The following is a 19,914-nucleotide window of genomic DNA, read 5'->3' on the forward strand; positions in this document are numbered from 1 at the left end:
ATTAGCAGGAGGCTTTCAGTGTGGGTTCAGTTTATACAACCAAAAGCATTCTCATTCTTTCCACTGAAGTTTATTTCCAATTTCCACATCTCCATGCAAAGAAACGTGAAATCCTTGCAGATGTATAGTCGTGTGGGCACAGCCGCGTCTGTGCAAGTGACCTTTGCTGGTTGGCTGTGTCCAGACATGCATCTGATGAGTAGAGTAGGAGAGCTATAGCATTTTATCCTCCTACACAATATATACCATCTGTGCCATGTCCTGATCACACAATGTAGCAGAGCTCTGGCAGCAGCCCAGTCCCTCCTCACTGCTGTTATCATCAAGACTGTGTCAGGTCCCCTTGCTTCACCCCTGCTTGGTGTTTGTCTTGGAAAACCTGTGTGGTGCAGAATCTTTCTGAGTCTCAGGCCTGGAGGGGTCTACAGGCACAGCCTGCAGAGAACTGCTTTGAAGACAGATGTTTATGAATTCTTTTGCTAGTAGTTTAAGTCTTGTACATTATCAAATGAAACTATACCAGCCAACTTACATTTTCTGACAATATAATTACGTCTGTACTCATGCTTTTGTAATCACTGATATGGTGTTTAGAGGAGATAGTGGTTTTCTGTTTCCTTTTTTATTTTGTGATTTTTGGTTCACCCTGCTGGTGTATCTGTGTATCTGATCTTTAGGTAAGAGAATGCCTAAATTGTCTAAGTGAAATATTTATGTGCAAGGTACCATATGGACCTACAGTGAGATCATTCTTCTTTTCCCTAAGTGTGATGAAGTATGCAGATCCTGCTAAGCAGATTCTTAGAAAGCTTGTATTGCATTCTGTCCTTGCAAGACTGTTTTAAGCAGTACAGGCCTGGAGTTCCTCTAAACCAACCTCTGAAAAAGTGCATTGATCCTGTCTTGGAGATCATCTGTGTTCTCGGAACTTGAATCTCATCTGATATAAAATTCCAGGGCTGAGCAGTAAGTACCTGTTGCTCAGATCTTAGCAATTTCCCATAATGTCTACACCTTTGAGTAAAATCTGTATAATATCTTTTAAGTTCTCTGAGCTAGTATGGTTAATCACCAATGAGAGTCTTTAATACAATAACAGGTAAGATAATAAACTCTAGAGAAAAGGAAATAGATAAAGAAGGAATAATCCTTTTGACTGGTGTCCTTTGATGCAGCTCATTCAATCAGAATATTTCCAGGACAACAGTATACACTCTACATACCTGATTTTATTTACTACTTCACTGCAAACTTGGAGCATGTTTCTTAGAACTCTCATTGGAACTGACACATGAAACAGGGAACTTTGAGACATCACAGCATAATGAGCTGCTGACTGGTAAAATCCCATTCATCCTTGCTGCTGCTTTGGTTGTATTCCAGCAGACTTTAGGAATAGCTCTTTGGGCAGATATGAGTTTCCAAGACTTTGAACATTTTCCCTAGTGTTTTCAAATTGATCTCTGTTGTAGAATACTAAAACAGTAGGAAACTGATTTCTATGGAGTTTAGTGGATCTTCTTTTAGGTTTCAAGGGAAGTAAGATGGAGTCCAAAAATCCTTAACTGTGGTCATTTCAACCATCTCTCTTAGGGTAGAATTTTTTATTTTATATAAGCCTTGGCCAGAGCTCTCTCTCCACAGCTGAAATATCAGTGCACTGACCCCTTTCAGTTACATTCCCTGCCAGCTTCTTGAGCCACAGTGCTTATTAATGAAATAAGCAAACAGGGATGTGTCTGGGGTTTTTCTTTTTTTTTTTCTCTCTCTCAGCAAACGTGCAGTCAGTCATTAAGTGCAATCGTGAGAGAGGAAATGGCTTGTTAAAAAGAAAAGCCCTGATTTTTTTATTTATTTATTTTTTGAAGAATACCATCAGGAGCAGGCTATGATTAATACCCATAATTGAAACAAATTGCAGCTAACTGCAGAAAAGCATCTCCCAGCTGTTGACAGAAGGAAATTGCTGACAGCCTTTTCCCATTCAATGAAGAAAAGAAAGACAGAAAGGAACCTCGCACAGCTCATGCAAATACGTGGTCTCTGGCTGCACACAAACAGAATGCATGTAATCACGTATGTAATCATGCATGCATCTAATTACATATACAGCGTTACTACTGTGCTAGGTGTGACAGTGCAAACCTAACTTTTGTACATATTTGTACTGAATGTTCCTCCATGTACATGTGCAGTCTAAAAGAGATGTTAATGTCATGAGGACTGCCCTGGATACACTGTGTGCTACAATGGAGAGGAAGCTCCAGCTGTGTCTCTGTGTGACAGAAGTTGTGGATTCACACAGAAAGCAACAAAGACCCCATCTTAAAAGGGAGCCCTTCTTGTGGCTCTGTTTCTGGGAGGAAAAGGCAGGCTCACATGTGGCTTTTTGAATGTTTATTCTGTTCATCAGTCCCTTTCACATTTTATCCTTTATGGTCCCAATTTACAATTAACACTTAAAACAGAAAATTCTTCGATGCGAGACGTAAGTTTGGAAGTTAAGAGAGTTATTACTGATTGAAATGCCATATGGGCAGCAAATGGATGTGCATAAGAGCCCTGTGTCTTTCAAAATGTTGATCTGGACAGAATTGTAATATCCATAATTCACTTCTGTGAAGGCAGTCAGCAGTGGGTTGTGCTGATTATTTTGTGTACAGGTTTGTCACGTATGCATCATTTATAACTGACCCATCCAGTCATCTTCTCCCACACAGATGCGTGACTTTCACAGAGGTGATCGTTGCACTGAGAGAGCCACATGAATGCAAGTGAGCAGAAAGCAAACTCAGAGAGCTTGAGCAGACCTTTAGTAACATTTAGCAAATTGGTTGGCAAAACTAGCAGAGAAGCTGATGCTCTTTTATCTCCTGAGCATGCTTCCTGTGATCATCTGTTGATTTCATAATCTCGGCTTCTATTGGTCAATCTGTAAGGGCATTTTGACTTTTATTTAGAGTAAAGTAGGAAAATCAAGTATGCATTGTTTCTCTGGTCTTTAAAGCTGATTGCTATGATGTGATACCTGATGGTAAAACAAACAAACAAAAATCTGCTTGTTGTAGCTGTGCCTGTTGAAATAAAGCCGTAAAGCCTGTTTGCAACCACACACATAAGTGTTATAAAAATAACCTTCGTGATCTGGTTCCTAATAATAGATCAGGGCTGAACAAGCAGGCAGGTGTGAAGCTTGGCAGTGCCTACAGGTCTGTAGCACCCTGAAGGATGAACAGAAGTGTCTGCAGTGCCCATATCCTGCATCATGGACTATTCTGACTGACAGCTGCACGACTGTCAGAAATTGTAATTGTTCTGCAATTACAATTCCCATCAAGGATTTTTTTAATCTTCTGGGGTGTAGCAACCTCTGTTCTGTGAAATGAAAGGAGTTCAGCAAATACTTAAAAACTATACTGGAATCATCCAGGACTAATGGCATTTTATGAAGTTGCTACAATTCTTCTAAGAGCTTTAAAGTGAGTTCTTAATTCACCTCTGCTAAGAAATGCAGAATATTAGAGCCAATAAACTTGAGCTACCAGGAGGCAATGAAGTCTTCAGTCAGCACCAATATTTGCCTACTCATTGTAAATGCAGCTTTAGACCTTTTTCAGTACCATTAGTTGCAGAGGCTGTTTGAGACGTGGCTGGTAAGGAAGTCAGTAGTTCTGGCTGCTTATGAATTCTGCATCATGATACAGTCAAACCAAACAGATGGTAGAAACTTAAAATCTTGGCAGTAGCCTGTAGCACAAAGAAATAGATAAGTGAATTTCCAAAAATGCACATAAACAGCAGAAGGAACAACTATGATCCTTCATGGGCTGCAGGTCAGGGAGCTTAATACTCTGATAACAAGTCAGGTATGTGTACAAGAGCTTTTGGTGTCATTATGTGCTTTTTGCAGTGAGATCCCTCCTGGAGTTGTTAAGTTACACTGTTTCCTTTTGTTTCTGGGATTACAGTACAGTTAAAATGAGAAAAGGTTACATAAACTTGAAGAAAATATGTATTTAATGGATCTTCTCTTTTTTTTTTTGAGTCTAATTGGCTGTGTGTAAGGCTTAAAAGGAAAAAAAAAAAGCATGTATAAATATCTCAATTATATAAATTAACATAATTATATATAATTTTCTTCTATCTTATTTTTCATAGCCCTACAGAACCAAAACATTTGTGAGAAAAAAGTTTCTTCTGTTCTGATGTGTATTAACAGAATAGCTTCTTAAATTATAAGGTCAAGGCCCGATTCTTACAGCAGTCTTCCTTTAGCAACCCAATAAGGAGGTCGTGGCACTTTCAAGGTATGAGTAAAACTTGGTCTTTCAAATCTTTGTTGCCAAAGACAGTGTGCAGGAAGATTCCACGCCATGACTCCACAAAGTACTGTTAGATCTGGCAGTTATGGTGGAGGGAGGGAAGAAAACAAAACAACACATTTTGACTGGAACTGAGCATGTTTGATCAGATAGCTGTCAAGAAACAATTAACCTGGAGGCCCTAAGGTTACTCTGGCAAAGTCTTTTCAGAATTGTCTTGTATTTTGAAAATAGAGATGTTCTCCACATAGCAGGGGCTTAAATGATTCCCAATGCTGGATGTACATAAATTTATGCAAGGGTTTGACCTGGAGTTCTTGGCCAAACCTGCCATCCCTTCTTCCTAAAACCTCCAAACATCTTTCAGTCCCAGAATGGCAAGACCTCACTGGCAGCAGATTAATGATGGTGTTAAAGTGCGGGGAACAGGGAGAAGAGCTAACGTAGGTTTGGAAAATATTTATAAAGTACACAAGCTCCCCTGGTGTTCAGATTAGGATAATAGTCTTTGCTATTAAAAAAAAGAAAATACACTGCCACCACAAAAACAGAGAAATCAAGGCACTTCAGGGCAAGCTCATCTCTGGGAAAATAATGATAGCACCTTTCTAGACTCAGAGAAGCACATATTTTTCAACAGTAGTTATAACACAAGAGCCGTGTCACATTTCCTGCAGGGAGATTTGAAAAGTCATTTTAGCAGCAGTTGGGCACTGCTTGTACGAATAAGAATTACATCAGTTCTGACCTTCTAACAATGGGCTTAGGAAAAAAAAAACCAAAAAACCAATATGAACACTGGTACCAGCATGGTTGCTATCTTACATCTAGCAGTATGCTTTCACTGATTACCATAAAATTATTCCTAATTTCTACTAAGACCGGTGGGATCTGGGTTTGGCTTATGATCTTATGATACCAAAGAGAAACCCAGATTCAACTTTATTTTTCTTTATTTGACATCCAGAATCAATAAGTGTAAATGGTTTGAATGAGGTTGTTCTACACAAATAGACTGAACTAAGAACAACAGCAAGGCTCATTCTTGATGCTAAATCATGTCAAGATATGGAAGGCATTTAATTGATGATATGAGGCTAAAAATCCTGAGTGATCTGATAGTTTAACTGTGGTTTGTTATTCCAAATAGCCTTGATCATCTTAAAAATTCATGCAAATAAGTGAGCAGAGAACTATTTAATGATATTTGGAGTATATAAACAACATAAACTTTACCGCATTAAAATAAATGTGTTTATTATGTAAATATAAAACAACAACAACAACAAAACAGAAATAGCCAAGAAACCATTCCAAATGTTACATAGCTGATTCAGTTAAAAACAAAAAGCTAAACAACAACAACAAAAATAACAAAACCCAAAAATTTGCAGTGACAAAGTAACCACCACCACAATGAAAATAATGATTTTCTTTTTGGTTCTGTGGAGTTTGAAGAGAAGAGTTTGTGTGCTTCTAGTAACTAAACTCCTTTTGGCCTAAAAATTTACTTCTCTGTTTGTTAAACTGAAATAATTACTGCTCAACTGGAGCATTTACTGCACTGCTATTGATCTTCTGCTCTCTGACCTCAACTGACTTTTATGCCTCTTATTCCACTCCTATTTTGTAAACTTGTCTCTATTTTATGTACAGTCTTAAGAAGCATGCTTATGTTTTCCTCCAGTGCCCAGATGAGTTAGTTGCTGTGTCCAGATGAACTCTGTAGAGCTTCAGTCAGATTTTTATCCAGTGAATTTCTTAAGTGTCATCCAACTCCTGTTCTGTACAACCAGAAAGGTACTGAAATGGAAGAGTGAGGGCCTCTTAGAGTCTGTTTGTCACTGTGGTGCAAAAATAGCAAATCCCCAAACATTTACTAGTGGTAGTTAATTCTGCCTTTTGCGCATACAGGGAGATTATTGTGCAAATGAGTGGTATCTTTTTCATGTCTGCATGTTAATACTGCATATGCAGGATTTGCTCTTGAAGTCTGAGATATGCTGGAATTGATCTTCAGGCACGTTGGTGACATACAGCTGTAACAGATTTCCTGTGATTTTCATAGAGACTTCTGCATATACAAAAGGAATGATGTGCCTGAGTCCCCCATCTGGTTTTGTGCAGATTTTCTATGAGCTTTCCTTTGGACCACTAACTACACCAACCACTTTACGTTCAGGTACTTGTTCCCCTTAGAGAAGCAGTCTCCTCTGTACTTGAAACTGGAGTTGTGCTCTCTGTGGGATAAGCCTTCTTGGTTTTGATAGGTTTTGTTATTCTTGAGGTTCCTAACTCAGCTGAGTGCTGTTTAATTCTTTTAAGGAATATATTAATATACATGTTGTTAGAAGCAAGATCCGTAACAGCAGAGGTATAGGGTGTCAGAGTGATGCCTGTTTGCCTCCTCTGCTCTGTCCAGTTCTATTTTCTATTAGGGTTCTTTGTTTCTTCTATCAGATTTGTGTACATTTATATAGACATGTAGTTATTTGTGTGTGGTCTTAATGACATCAGACACTTCACAAGTGTTCTCAGTCCACTTTGCTTTCCTTCCTTGTCTCACAAGGCTTTGTGTTTGTACACAGCTTTGTTACAGCTAAGCTGTAAAGAAGGTAATAAAGTGTGTGCCTGGCAAAATAAGGTGGAATCAAACCTTTGTATGGCTACGCTCTGTCACTTTTAAGTGCATTCTTCTCTCCCTTCTGTCTGTGGTGCTGTCTGCAAATGGTCGAGCTTTCCCTCTCTTCGATGTTATGTTTTCAGCAATGAGTTAATTGTTGTGGGGTATGGATATTTCAACAGCACACGGTAGGAAAGGTCAGTTGTCAGAAACACGCCTGTCCACAACTGATAAGGCAGTCAAGAGGATTTGACTCATTAAGCACCCTCCCTGTAGCCATGGAGTCTGCTCTATTGCGGAAGGGGGGAGGGGAGGCAGAAAGGAAAAAGCCCAGGCTGGAGTTATAGCAAGTGCCAGACTGCCCTGGCACAGCCTCCCTCTTGCCCCCAGGCTCACTGCAGGAACTCGGTAGGCTTCCTCCACTTCTGCATTTCCACAGCTCCTTGGACATCTGTGCTTATGCTCTGAGGTTGTGTGTATTCATGCATCCACTCTTACGTTTACACCTGATCAAGATGTGTTTCTTTCCTCTATGTACATGCAGGTGTATAAATTCTCATATGGGCACCCTGAGGTAGTGTAGGGAGATAAGGCTTATTCGTGCTCTTGGGCACAAACTGTAATGTGCCCAAGGGATCTTAAGTCTGCCTCATTCTACATGTATGCAATGTACAGCTGCTCAAAGCTGACTTTGTGCTTTGTCACACCCTCTTCACACCAATGCATGCTTCCTTTTGTCCTAAAAAAAAAAAATAAAAAATAAAAATGGGGGGTGGGGGGAGCAAATATCCCCACTGTGTATTTTTATAATGTTTTTCAGGTGCATTTTGTCTGCTTTACTACTAGAATATGCTGTGCAATTGTACTGTTGGTGCCTGCATTTATGTCTCCACTGCCCTGGTAAACAGATGAACTTGAGGTGCTGTAGTTGTAGCAGAAGCCTAATGTGTTTTTCATTGCATACAAATGGACATGTTTTTGCTCCTTAATAACTACTGGGCAAAGCTGCTCTGCCAGCTTATATCTGTCCCTTGCCTGGGCCTTGTTTTGAGAATAATTACTCTTCAAATTGTGTTTGGAGACTGCCTCTTCCATAAATGGTCCTAATGCATTCTTACAATGAATGTAAGTGAAGAGCAGCAGTAGTGTTTGGCACTGTATTTTGGTACCGAGGCAGTACTGGGGGTTCGATTGTACCTGCTGCTCAGTCCTACCAAAGCTACAAGGAGCTGACAGCAGTCTAGCACCAGCTGTGTATGCAGCTCTACCCTGATCTGCATCTTTCTGCCTCACCTTTGCTTTCAACTTCTTTCTTATCTCCCCTTTCCCATGGGCATGGCTTTCAGTACTGCTCTCTGGTATTGAAAAAGGATAATTTTGAGGATCATTATTGTCTTATTACTGTGATTAGCTCTAACTACTTTTCTATTCATGCCTCAAACTGGAAAAATGCCCGGAGGGCTTCCCAGATCCGCAGCAGGCATGAGGCTGCTGGGAGGTTGCTGCTAACACCCACTGCCTGCACTTGTCCACCTGTTCTGATGGTTCCTGTCTGCTCCTGGCTTCCCAGTAGTTTACTTTAGGATCTTCCAATAGTTTTTCCAATATAGTGGCCTTCAGTGGAAGCAGGTGTTTCTCCTCCCACCAGGCTGTATCAACTTCACATATAAATGCACAACTTCCCTTTCTTTTTCTCTGTCTCAGTGTCAAACTTACTTTGCTCCTACAGACAGTTTTAGTAGGCTCCCATCAACTGTCCCCATGGTCTTTCCCAAGCAGGACTAATCCTCCCACCCGTGCTGGGAAGACTGTTATAGGTTCTTAGTATTTTTTTCCTTGATATTATGTTGCTCATCAAATTCCGAAAGCTTGAGGAAAATCTTCTCTTAAGTATTCTAAAGAACAAATGTGCCAAATTTGTTGTTAGGTGAATATTAGTGCTCCTTCATTCACACCCAATAACAAACAGCTCTATGTAATTACAGTTAGGATATTTGGAGCTTTACTACTTTTTTGTTTGTTTTTGTTAAGGCTAGAAGAGTAACAATAGTGTGAAACTTGGGATTCCATCCAAAATTGCTGCTGAAAAATAACAGATATCCCTGAGGTGGTTAATATACATATACTTATACGTATTTATACTAATATAATGTGTGTGTATATATATATGTAATAAATAACAATCTATTATTTATTATTATATATAATTATATATATATTTTTAATATATATATGTTTTTATATATAATATATATATATTTGTGTGTGTGTGTGTATATATATATGTGTGTGTGTGTGTGTTAAATATATTTACATACATATATTCATAAAGCTTGCTTCACAGCTGTTACGTGACCCAAGTCTTTTTTTGGCTATTAGACTATGTGAGTTAAAGACTAAGTAAACAGCTCAGCTACACACTTGCATGCTCTTACACTATGTAGTAGCATACACTATATCAGTACAATATATATATACACTGTATCAGTAGCAATGCCTTGCTTTTCTTGAACCTAGTGGAACTGGGCGAGAACAAAATTTTTCAGGAAAAAAAAAAAAAAAAAAAAAAGGTGTATCTCACTCAGCCAGAACAAACTGTGAATTTACTTGAACATATCAAATTGTTTCAAGCAAACACATTGTTTTAAATTGATTTCCTGAATATCCCTCATTTCAAAATAAAACTGTTTCATGCTTTTATTTTAAAGTGGAGCTGTACATTTTTTGGAAGAAACGTACTTAAGGAAGCACAAAACTAAGATGTTATATTTCATTTGCATACAAGCAAGACATTAATGCAGGATTGTTTTCTGTCTCTTTGACCAGAGTATGAAGAATGTGTAGAGCCCTAAGCACATAGTACCATAGTTAGATTGAAGCTTATTGTTTCTTTGCAAATGATAGGCAAGACAAAATCATATGCTGATAGCCGTGCAGTTGTATACACTTAGAAGACAATGGAAAACCTGGAGAGAGGAATAACCAGGACACTCTGTGCACTCCATATGCTCTGAATGGATACATGGCTTCTCCTCACAGCTGTGGAACTCTCCTTGTTTTGAAAAGAAGTTTCATTAAACTCATAGAGCACTCTTCTTCCATAGATCTCAAGGACTTAACCCTTGTTTCTGTTATCTTTGTAGCACAGATGGAAGAAGCTGAGGTTAATTAAATGCCACACATTGCACAGTTAATCGGTGGCAAAGTCGGAAAGAAAATGCTTGGGTCCTGACTCCTACACCTGTAGTTTGTCATTTAGATCAATTTTAGTGAGAAATTTAAACGATGGTTGAAATAGATGATCTTACAAACCATATGCTATAATCTTTTTTAGATATATGCCAACTTATTTATTCTTTTTCATTATTGTAGCACTAATACTTATACAGTAAAAGCATTTTAGCTAAAAGTTTTTATGAACGCTTTCCCCCAGTTACTCTCCTTGATATTGAAGCAAATTATGATGATGGTTTTTTTCTGTAGTAAGTGGTTCATTCACACAGGTTCACATTGCGCTGATACTCTTCTGACTTCTGCTTCCCTTCAGAAACAGGCAGAAAAGGTATCTTAGAGAATCAGAAGCTGTGAAGTTCATGTTATTAATGAATCTAGGTTTAAATAATCTCTGTATGTGCTGTGTTAACTAGGAGATATTCTGTGATAAATCTGGTACTGCTTCTCCTCTGAGAAAAGTTTCATTGAAAGAACTGTATCGTACTGTTCAATGAAGAAGAGTTTTTCAGGATTGAAGAGCAAAATAGCTTTTCATTTGTGCAAGTTTTGATTTGTTTAGGTGGATCTTCAGCGATGTATTTAACAGATGCAAACTCCCCCCCCCAAAAAACAAAAAACAGCAACCCTTCTAGCAGACTGTCAATTATATTGTAGATACAGGAAAGTGATATGTGGAAACTTCTTATGTTTTTCCATTGGGTAGTGTGTGCTGACTGTTTAATAAAACCATGACAGAGGATCAAAAGCCTGAAGGATTCCTTTGGGTTAAAGATTCAGGCACTGTCCTGTTTTCCATCTCTTAGCTCTCAGCCTTTGCTGTTCAGTGGCAAAAACTATCAGGAAAAATAAATCATTTTGCAAGGCTGGCTATGGCCCTCTCAAGCGCCATTTGTAGCCCATAGGGTTGGACTTCTCTCCGTGGGAGCCTGCTTAAGGAGCTCTCTGCAGTAATACAGTACACAGAGATTGGGCCTTGAGAGCTCTAGTACAGTGTCTTTAGAGAAAGCAATTTTTCCTCCTAGTTTCCTTAGGGGCTCTAGAGTTCAGAGGAACAGTAAATTAATCAGGTTTGACAACAAGACAAACTTTCACTGTATTGTTAAGTCTCCTCGATCTCTTCTGAGCTTCAATTTGTAGACCTTTTCACAAGTGTTCTCCTCTAAAAGTGAAGTATAATGTGTGAAGCAGCTGATAGTGGAGGAGGGGGCATGACTCATGCTATGCAGTTGGTGTTCTCTGGTCTATAATACTCACTTTGCTCTTACTGATGAAATGAAAGAGACTTTTGGAAAGGTTGGAGCTTGCTATGGCATGTGTAAAATGTAAGCTCAGCACTCACAGTGCCCAGTCTTTAGCTCATCTCACCATTGCATTGGGCTCCCAGGCTTATGTTGTTCTTCACATCTCTTAAATGTAATGATGTCTGATCTTCCACTGATTTTACCTACAGTTTCTGATGCTACTGTGATTCTTCTCTGTTTCAAAATTCTGCAGGATAATCTAACATTACCTAGAATAGCTTAAACACAGTAGGTGTTTGGAAAACCAGTCCCTTCACTGTGAGACTCCAGCTCTGTAATTAGTTTTCTCCCTTATAACATTTTCCTATGATTTTACAGTCAACCTTTTCGAACAGGCTAAGGCTTTTATTAGGGTTTCAGCATTCAGTCACTGGACAGCTTTTTCAGAGGGTGCTGGATACAATTCACTTTAGTGTGTGTGTGTGTGTGTCCATCGGAGGTGCTATCTGACTGATTTTCTGGGACATTTGATATACAGCTTCTCCTCTCTTAACCTCTAAAAGAACATCAGTTACACATAAAAGTGACTCAGAGAGCGTAAATCTTTCATTGGTCTATGACATGTTTGAGAATCATAGACATTATCGGTGACTCCCAGGGCAACCCTTCCGCCCAGAACAGAATTAGCTCTTAGTAGATTTCATGAGGTTTTGCCTAAATAGGGATTCTACCCCATCCTGAGGTGTTGCCTTGATCTCTCACTGCTCATCATCTAGAATAGCCCGAAGTCTATTTTTTCCCCTTGGTTCATACTGTTTGTATCTAGAATTTATACTTTCCTGACTTCAGTATGATTCAGGTAAAAAAATTCCTTCAACTCGGTTACAATTTTAGAATTTTAAGGTTACTGTTGGCAGTAAGAATTAGTGTAGAAAGGATGCAAAGATAAATATACTGAGATATTTAGTCATGTCCATACTTATATAGTGACAAAGCAGGAATCCTTTAAGACTTTGAATGTGTCAAGGGTTAAGCCTGAATGTGGGATTTCAAACATGTCTCAGATGTCTGCAAATACCAGCTGCTGAAGGGAATTTAGTCATGTGAATGTGTTTTAAAATAAATAATGGAGTTAGATTAATACTAACAAGTGAAATGGAAGATTTAATTGCTTACATCTGTTAAGTAACCTGTTTTTACATTCTGTTTTGTTTTTGTATATCTATCTGATATTGAGTTAGAAATTAAATCTTGAAAATCATGTATAAATCAAGAGTTTGCAAACATATTCTAAATACAGTTGTAAGCATTGCTGCATTGCAACATTGGAATAAGATCATTACTTCAAGGTAGTATGATTTACGTCTGTTCCATGTAACATGAACAAAGGTTTCCTGTGACTTGGAGGTGGGTCGTAAGTATAGCTATTTTAGTTTAGGTATGTTGCTATGCAGAAACTCTTTGGTACACTATCGCTTTGTAAAGAATATGAAAAGCATAAATACCATAATACAGTTGTTGGACTCTATTCTTTGAACCGTTATTATCTGATCTCCTTTTTTGGATAGTCTGTGCTGCATTCAGAATGTATATCACAAATGTCTCTAGTTAACTAATAAGTCACAACTCTTTGGTCTTACAGGTATCTCTAGGCTGCACCTGAAAGCACATGAAGTTACTATGAGATCTCTAGCCTGCTCAGGGGTTTTTTTGTCTGAATTATTTTTTTAGGGAGAATCTATACCTAGTTTTCCATTCTCTGCTCTCTGGTGATTTTCACATGCTTTCTCTTCAGAGGCATCACATACATCAAAGCTTCCTAAGATGCAGGCCAGCATGCAAAGGTTGTGCTTGATAAAAAGCCTTTTGTGTGCCAGGGTTATGACCTGTGTCAGGCCACATGCCCCCACACAGTCCATGGTGTTGTAGCTTGGAGGAATATGCAGTTAAGCTCTTTGGAGCTTGGAGCCTAATCTATGCCCTAAAGCCTTTAATGTGTCTATGTGTTTAGATCCACAGACTACAGTTTAGGAAGCAATGATTCGGAGAATGTATTTTTAGGGGGCATATTGACCTTGGGAGCTGTGTTTGTGAGACATGGGGCGGACAAGCATGTCTTTTCATTGGCCTGTGAGCCCCAGAGAGATTTTAGTGTGTGGTCATCTGCAAATCTGAACATTTATACAGAATGCTGAGTGGAAAAAAAAAAAAACAACAACAATTTTATATGAAACAGAAATAGGTTACATTCACCCAAACCCCTTTAATCTACTTTCAGAAAATAAGGATAAAAAGATGGATCAGGTCTAGAATTTCACTCATACCAATGGTGACTGGAAGAAATAGGCAGATGATGTAGTTGCATGCAGGAATGGGTTGATAGTGTTTTATATTAAAACCATGGGTACAAGTGAGAATGTAAGAGTAACTTTCCTCTAAATTTTCTCTGCCCTGTTTTAATGAGTCTGCACTGGTTGTCTTAAATTACCATTTAGCTTTCTAATCTATTCTTTGCCTCTCCCTGGTGTCAAGCAGACCAGTGAGATTTTGTCTTAGTGGCTGAGCAACTGTAAATGAGCCCTGTTAATATGTTTTGTAGTGAGTGAACAACCAACCAGCTGTGCCTCCTTCCCCCTAAAATATCAAATGTGTATGCAGTGCATCACAGGTCTATGACTGTAGGAAAATGACTTGGTCATAATGATTGTTTGACTTCTGCCCTTGGATGCCTACTGTTTGATCAGAGTTGTCCGCAGGTGTATAGAGTATGTGTCTGACTTGATTATAACACATTACCTTCCAGTGACTCAGAAATGATGAAGCAGGGGAATTATCACTGTGGAATGTTGTTAAAGCTCTTAGCTTGGACTTTCAGAAGAGAAATCAACATCAGCTCTGTGCTTAGGCTAGATGCATGTTGACACAACCATATGTGCTCCTTGGTGGTAGCTGAGAGTATGAAAATCAAGTAATTTGCGAGGAACTTCCAAAGGCTGCTTAGTCCAACCATCTGCTCAGACCAGGTGCAGTTTGAGGAGGCAACTCAGGATCATGCACAGTTCAGTTTTTGTTATCTATGATAATGGAGATTTCACAGCCTTTCTAGGTCCTTTCTAGCATTTGAGCACCCTCAAGTTGAAACATTTTCTTCATACAGAATCAGAATTTGTGACGCTTTAGCCATGTCAGTTGTTTTCTGACTTTTTTTTTCCTGCACGTCTGAGGTAAATTTAGTCCTATCTTCTCTATGTTTTCACATCAGGAAGTTGCAAATACTAACAAGGTTTCCTCTGAGCCCCCTCTCCTTGCAGTTGACCTAAGCCAGCTCTTCTAGCCTCTCCATCCATATATACCACATACCCCAGCACCTTGTGTGCTTTGGTAGCTCTTTACAGAATGCACCTCAGTATGGTGAAGCTACTTTTGTACTGGAGTCAGCAGTATTGAGCAGAGGACTCCAAATGTGATCTACTTAGTCCCTTAGAGAGAGGAAGAATTGCTTTCCCTGGTCTGCTGGTTTCATTCTTGCTAATACTGCTGAGGATGCAGTTGCTTTCCTTACTGAAATGGCACTGGTGTCTCATGTTCAGCTTGTCTTTTGGGACCCCCAGGTCTTTCTCCTTGGCAGTGGTTTATGGGCCTGTTGGGCCTGGTTCTCTGACTAGTGGAGGGGGGGTACCCATGGGCCAACACCCAAGGAAAGGGAAAAGGGGAAAAAAGGAAAAAGGGTAGATGGATGGGCCTAAAAACAGAACAGCAGCAACAATCTGAGGAGAAACAAACTAATTTACTAAATAAGATTTCAAAATGCAAGGTAACACACTATAATACAATATAATTAGAATTGAAGCTAATATATCAAAATGAGAGAGAATGTCTGAATCAGCCTGTAAACTATTGACACTCTGTAAAGCTGCTTTTGAGCCAGTTGGCTCCCAACCTGTGTTGTTGCAAGGAGTAATCTGTCTTACTGTTTGCTTAAAGGGATATATATTGACACCTAGTATGTTTCCATAAGCACAGACACATATTACTGCTGCCTTCAAAATGCCCAGATTTTTTAATGAGTTCATTCTGTGATACCCTCAGTACAGATTACAGAAGTATGTTTTTAAAGCAGACCTATCACTTAGAGGATGATCTATGTTCTTTTTGTAACACTATACTGTTTTGTGCTACTGTTTCATGCTGCGAGGGTGCAGATTTCACTACGCAGTTATTTTTCAAGGAAGGCAATGACAAGTATTTTCCCTTCAGTCTTGTACTAACAGATTCTGGCTAATCTGCATTAGGATTACTAAATGAGACAAGATGAAGCAGAAAAACACTATTACTGTCAGTGGCAGTACCACCACCACTTGCCTTATGCAATGGACTGTAAGAAACAATAGTTCAACTGCTTGTACCATGCAGTTATTCATACTCAGAATCTCTTTCACAGCTGAGAGTCAGAAAGCATATGGAGTGGGGGGGGTCTGTAGATCTATGCAGACTCCTTTGTAAGTGCAATTTTCCCCCGTAGACTGCACTGATAGAGACTAAAGCCAGCCTACCTGCTCTTTGAAGCTTTACCATCACAGTCCTGCACTTCTGCCCAAATGGGCAAAATCAAGGTATATAGCTGACTTGAGTCACAGCAGTGCAATATAGAGTAACTGATTCTGAATGACTATGGAAGCCCAGGTTGACATCTAGCTCACACTAATGATATAAAGGTGTTCAAATGCTGCCTCTGGTTGCTACAAAATGAATTCAGTGGATTTCCCTGCTGTGCACAGGTGAATTACTTTTTTTTTTTTTTTTTAAATGAGAAAATATTTCATGTATTATGCTGTGTAAAAGCCTCCATGTTTATTTTTGCTGTATAAAAAGTATGCATAGTAAAGATTCTCTCGATAGGGTGATCAGACAGGCAAAGTTCTGGGATGTGTTTAGCAGCAGTATAATTTCTTAGAGCTGTCAACAAATCCATTTTGTGTTGTCTTTCCTCATCCTTGGAAAGAAAGAAACTACAGGGCACTTTGTGTGGTTTTCTTGTCTGTTTGATCTCTCATTCAGTTGAAAGAAAGCAGCAGTTCTATCAAGATTATATTCTGGTGTTCCTTAGATTGCATAGCAGGTTAGGATAAGACTGGGAAAGTTTTGCCATCAATCTAAATATTAATGTTTGTGGTACTTTTGTTCCTTTAGAAACAATTCTTAGCTGATAATCATGCTGTTGTTAGCATAGTTTTCCATCATTCTTCTGTTAAGGATGTTAAATGTCTTACAAAGAGAGTCTTCAAACATCGTAGGTTCTGCTGCATACTTCTCAATGGTCCCTATGGTGATGGTGACAGTGCTGCAGCGAGACTGCAAACACAGCACTGAAATTTATGGGTACAAGGACCCTGCTGTTAATTCTCTTGATAGCCATATTGAAATAGGAGCCATACAGCCATTAGCATGTCATGATATATGGCAGCACAGAACATTAATAGTGCTGTGGGGATTTCTCAGAAATTTCATAGCAATCTTAAATCTCTTCTTGGATAACTGCTAAATACTTTTTCTTTTTCCTCCCCCCCCCCCTTTTTTTTTAATAGCACGAGATGAGAACATGGCCACTTTCCGTGGTTCCGAATACCTTTGCTATGACCTGTCTCAAAACCCTATCCAGAGCAGCAGTGATGAGATCACTCTCTCCTTCAAGACATGGCAACGCAATGGGCTCATTCTGCACACCGGCAAGTCTGCTGATTATGTCAACCTGGCCCTGAAAGATGGTGCGGTTTCACTGGTCATTAACCTGGGGTCTGGGGCCTTTGAGGCCATTGTGGAGCCTGTCAATGGAAAATTCAATGACAACGCATGGCATGACGTTAAGGTGACGCGCAACTTGCGGCAGGTAATGTTGAAGGAGAGAAAATTCCGGGGAAAACTTTGTTCTCTTATATTTGGACAGAGGTGGATATGTGGGAGAAATGGGGATGCTTGGTGAGATCATTAGAGTTTCTTTTTCTTTTCTCTTCTAGTTATTGGTACGATGATAGTGGATGGTTTAAAAAAAAAAAAAAAAGGTTAATAGGAATTTATCCCTGTTGCAATATATTCATTTTCACTTTATTAATTTTCTGTTTTTCTCAGTCTGATTTAATAATAAAATCTTGTGCATGACTTTCATCTCTCTTTTTCTTTTCTCTATTCTCTGCTCTGCTGTTTTTTATTTTATTATTTCTTTGATTATGATTCAATCTTATCAGTAATATTCTTGTTACGTTTAATTACTGTGGGAATTGAATATTTTTCCAGGAACCAATGCTCTATACTCCTCTCCTTTTTCTTAAGTTTTGTTAATTTGTTTAACCATTGCCATGATGTCATAACTCTAATTCTCAAAGTCTTTTTTTTTTTTTTTTCCTTTACTTTCTTATTTTCCTTTTTGTGTGTATGCAAGCGTGCAGGTATGCAGGTTGGTGGGTATGTGTGTAATAATTTTAACTTTATAGCTTTGAAATTAATTGGCTGGAGTCTTTTTGAGTCTTCTTGATTCTCTGTTCTTTTCTTCTCTTTTAACTTTTCCCCTTCTTTCTATAATGAAATTCTACTTTATTTCTTAAGTCTCTGCCTATGAGACTCTTCTGTTGGCTGTGAGGACTGGAAAAGTGGGAGGATCAGAAAAGCCAAGCAAACCCAGACCAATCCAACACCCTACAATTCCTCTTTGGAAAAGTTTTTTCTGATTTTGCCACTGTAATTTTGCACATCTGCATGCTGCCTTTCTAATCAGACAACTCTATCAGGTGATGTATTTGGTATTAGGCCAGACTTAAAATTTTGAAGCCTTCTTCATGAAATATAAATTCAAATATATATAGATAAGATAAAATTAAATAACCTTGCTCTGAAAACTAGTTAATATATCAAGTCACTAAGGCCCATCTGACACATGATAAATGAAGTTTACACTCTAGATAGCAGCTACTTGATATCATGCTGATTGGTAGAGATGTCAGAAATCGCATGTAAAGTGGGATTTTAAAAGCAATTTGTGACAACAATTTGATCTATTTATTTGCTCACTTATGTAAATATTAACACAGGCCTTAAGAGTTTTATCCAAATTTATGCAACATCTTTTGCTGAGAAAACATCTTTTGTGGTAAAAATTTACGATAGCTAAAACAAAACATATCAGTGGATATAGGCTTAGCAGTGTCTCGAATTAGAAGCAGTTTGAGCAATTTCACATCTGCCTTTTAAATATTTGCTTTGGGGGCGGTGAAGGTCTTTCCCATGTGACTTGTATTTCTACACGTTCATGATGTTTCAGTTGTCATCAGACTTCCACGAGACTGCAGGGTTCTTGATAGTGGCATCATTAGTCTATTTCCACCAGTTTGTACATGGATGCAAATTTATTTTCTAATGTGTTGGATGGGTCTTAATGATCCTGCTTTGTTCAAATGTTCCCATCAGGCTGGTAGAGGGTGATGCACCAACTGTTTGAGGTCAGCCATTCCAGAAATGCCAGAAATAGTGCTTTATTTATTTATTTCAGGTTTTCAGAAATTCACATGTAAATTTGCAACGTAATGCAGATCACTTGGAAGTTCTGTTTTCAACCATGAACATGTTCCATAAAAATAAATAAGAAGCACTGACCAAGAATTGACCCCAAATATTGAGGCTTAATCTTTAAAATAAAGTAGAGATTCCAAGAATATGACCCCAAGTTAAAACGGTTCCAAGTAAATCGATTCTCAGGAACTTTAAGATGTCATCGATCTCCTCCTGTGCTCTTTTTGGGGAGGAGACGAAGGAGGATTTGCATAATTTTTTGTCTGTTCCTGGAGTTCAAGCAGAGCTTTAAATAGCTGGACTTTTGCCCAGCACATTTTGGAATTGTTAAATGTTTTGTAGCTAAGGGTTTCTTTTTTAATTTTTTTTTAAGATCAAATGACTATCACAGCAGTTAATCTCCTTAGAGACAGATCATGTGAATCCAGAGATTCCCTTGAGTAGTGATTGTTAATGTCAAAGTAAATCTCCTTGTTTATCTTATTTTTTAAAACTAAGCCCAGATTCTGCCTTGTTTGAAACCTTTACTGGAGATAGGATCATGGCTATATTTTACCAAGACTTTTAGGGCATGTTCCCCTACCATACCATGCTAAATTCCAACGTTCTTGTTTGTAAAAATGGATTTACTTGTACAGTAATATCAATGCATAGCCCTTCAAAATTTGCAAGTTGTTTTTTACATGGAGTGGCATAGATCTCACTTGTGTAACACGATAATTCTTGCCAACTTTGATCATGATAGAACAAGGAGTTGGAGCCTGTGCTTCTATACTAGCACTGAAGCTAATCACCATGCAAAATCTGCCATAAAGGTTTTGAGTTCCTCAGCAGCTTAAAAAACAAGCAAGAAACAATGTGCAGATTCAAAGAGTTGTAATCTATATTCGGTGGGAAGTTAGAGAGCATCCATGTAGCTCTACTAATCACAGTG

The 19,914-nt window shown here is 38.6% G+C and overlaps 1 protein-coding gene across 1 annotated transcript in view; it reads left to right on the top strand.

The window, feature by feature from the left end:
- The window catches only part of NRXN3 (neurexin 3), an 887,537-nt gene that overhangs the window by 213,225 nt on the left and 654,398 nt on the right, over nt 1-19,914 (top strand). The window contains exon 6 of the mRNA XM_032445108.1: nt 17,006-17,307. Within this exon, the coding sequence (XP_032300999.1) occupies nt 17,006-17,307 (302 nt within the window). The remainder of the gene's footprint in view (nt 1-17,005; nt 17,308-19,914) is intronic.

The sequence above is a fragment of the Coturnix japonica genome, chromosome 5 (genome assembly GCF_001577835.2).
Source record: "Coturnix japonica isolate 7356 chromosome 5, Coturnix japonica 2.1, whole genome shotgun sequence".
Taxonomy (NCBI): Eukaryota; Metazoa; Chordata; class Aves; order Galliformes; family Phasianidae; genus Coturnix; species Coturnix japonica.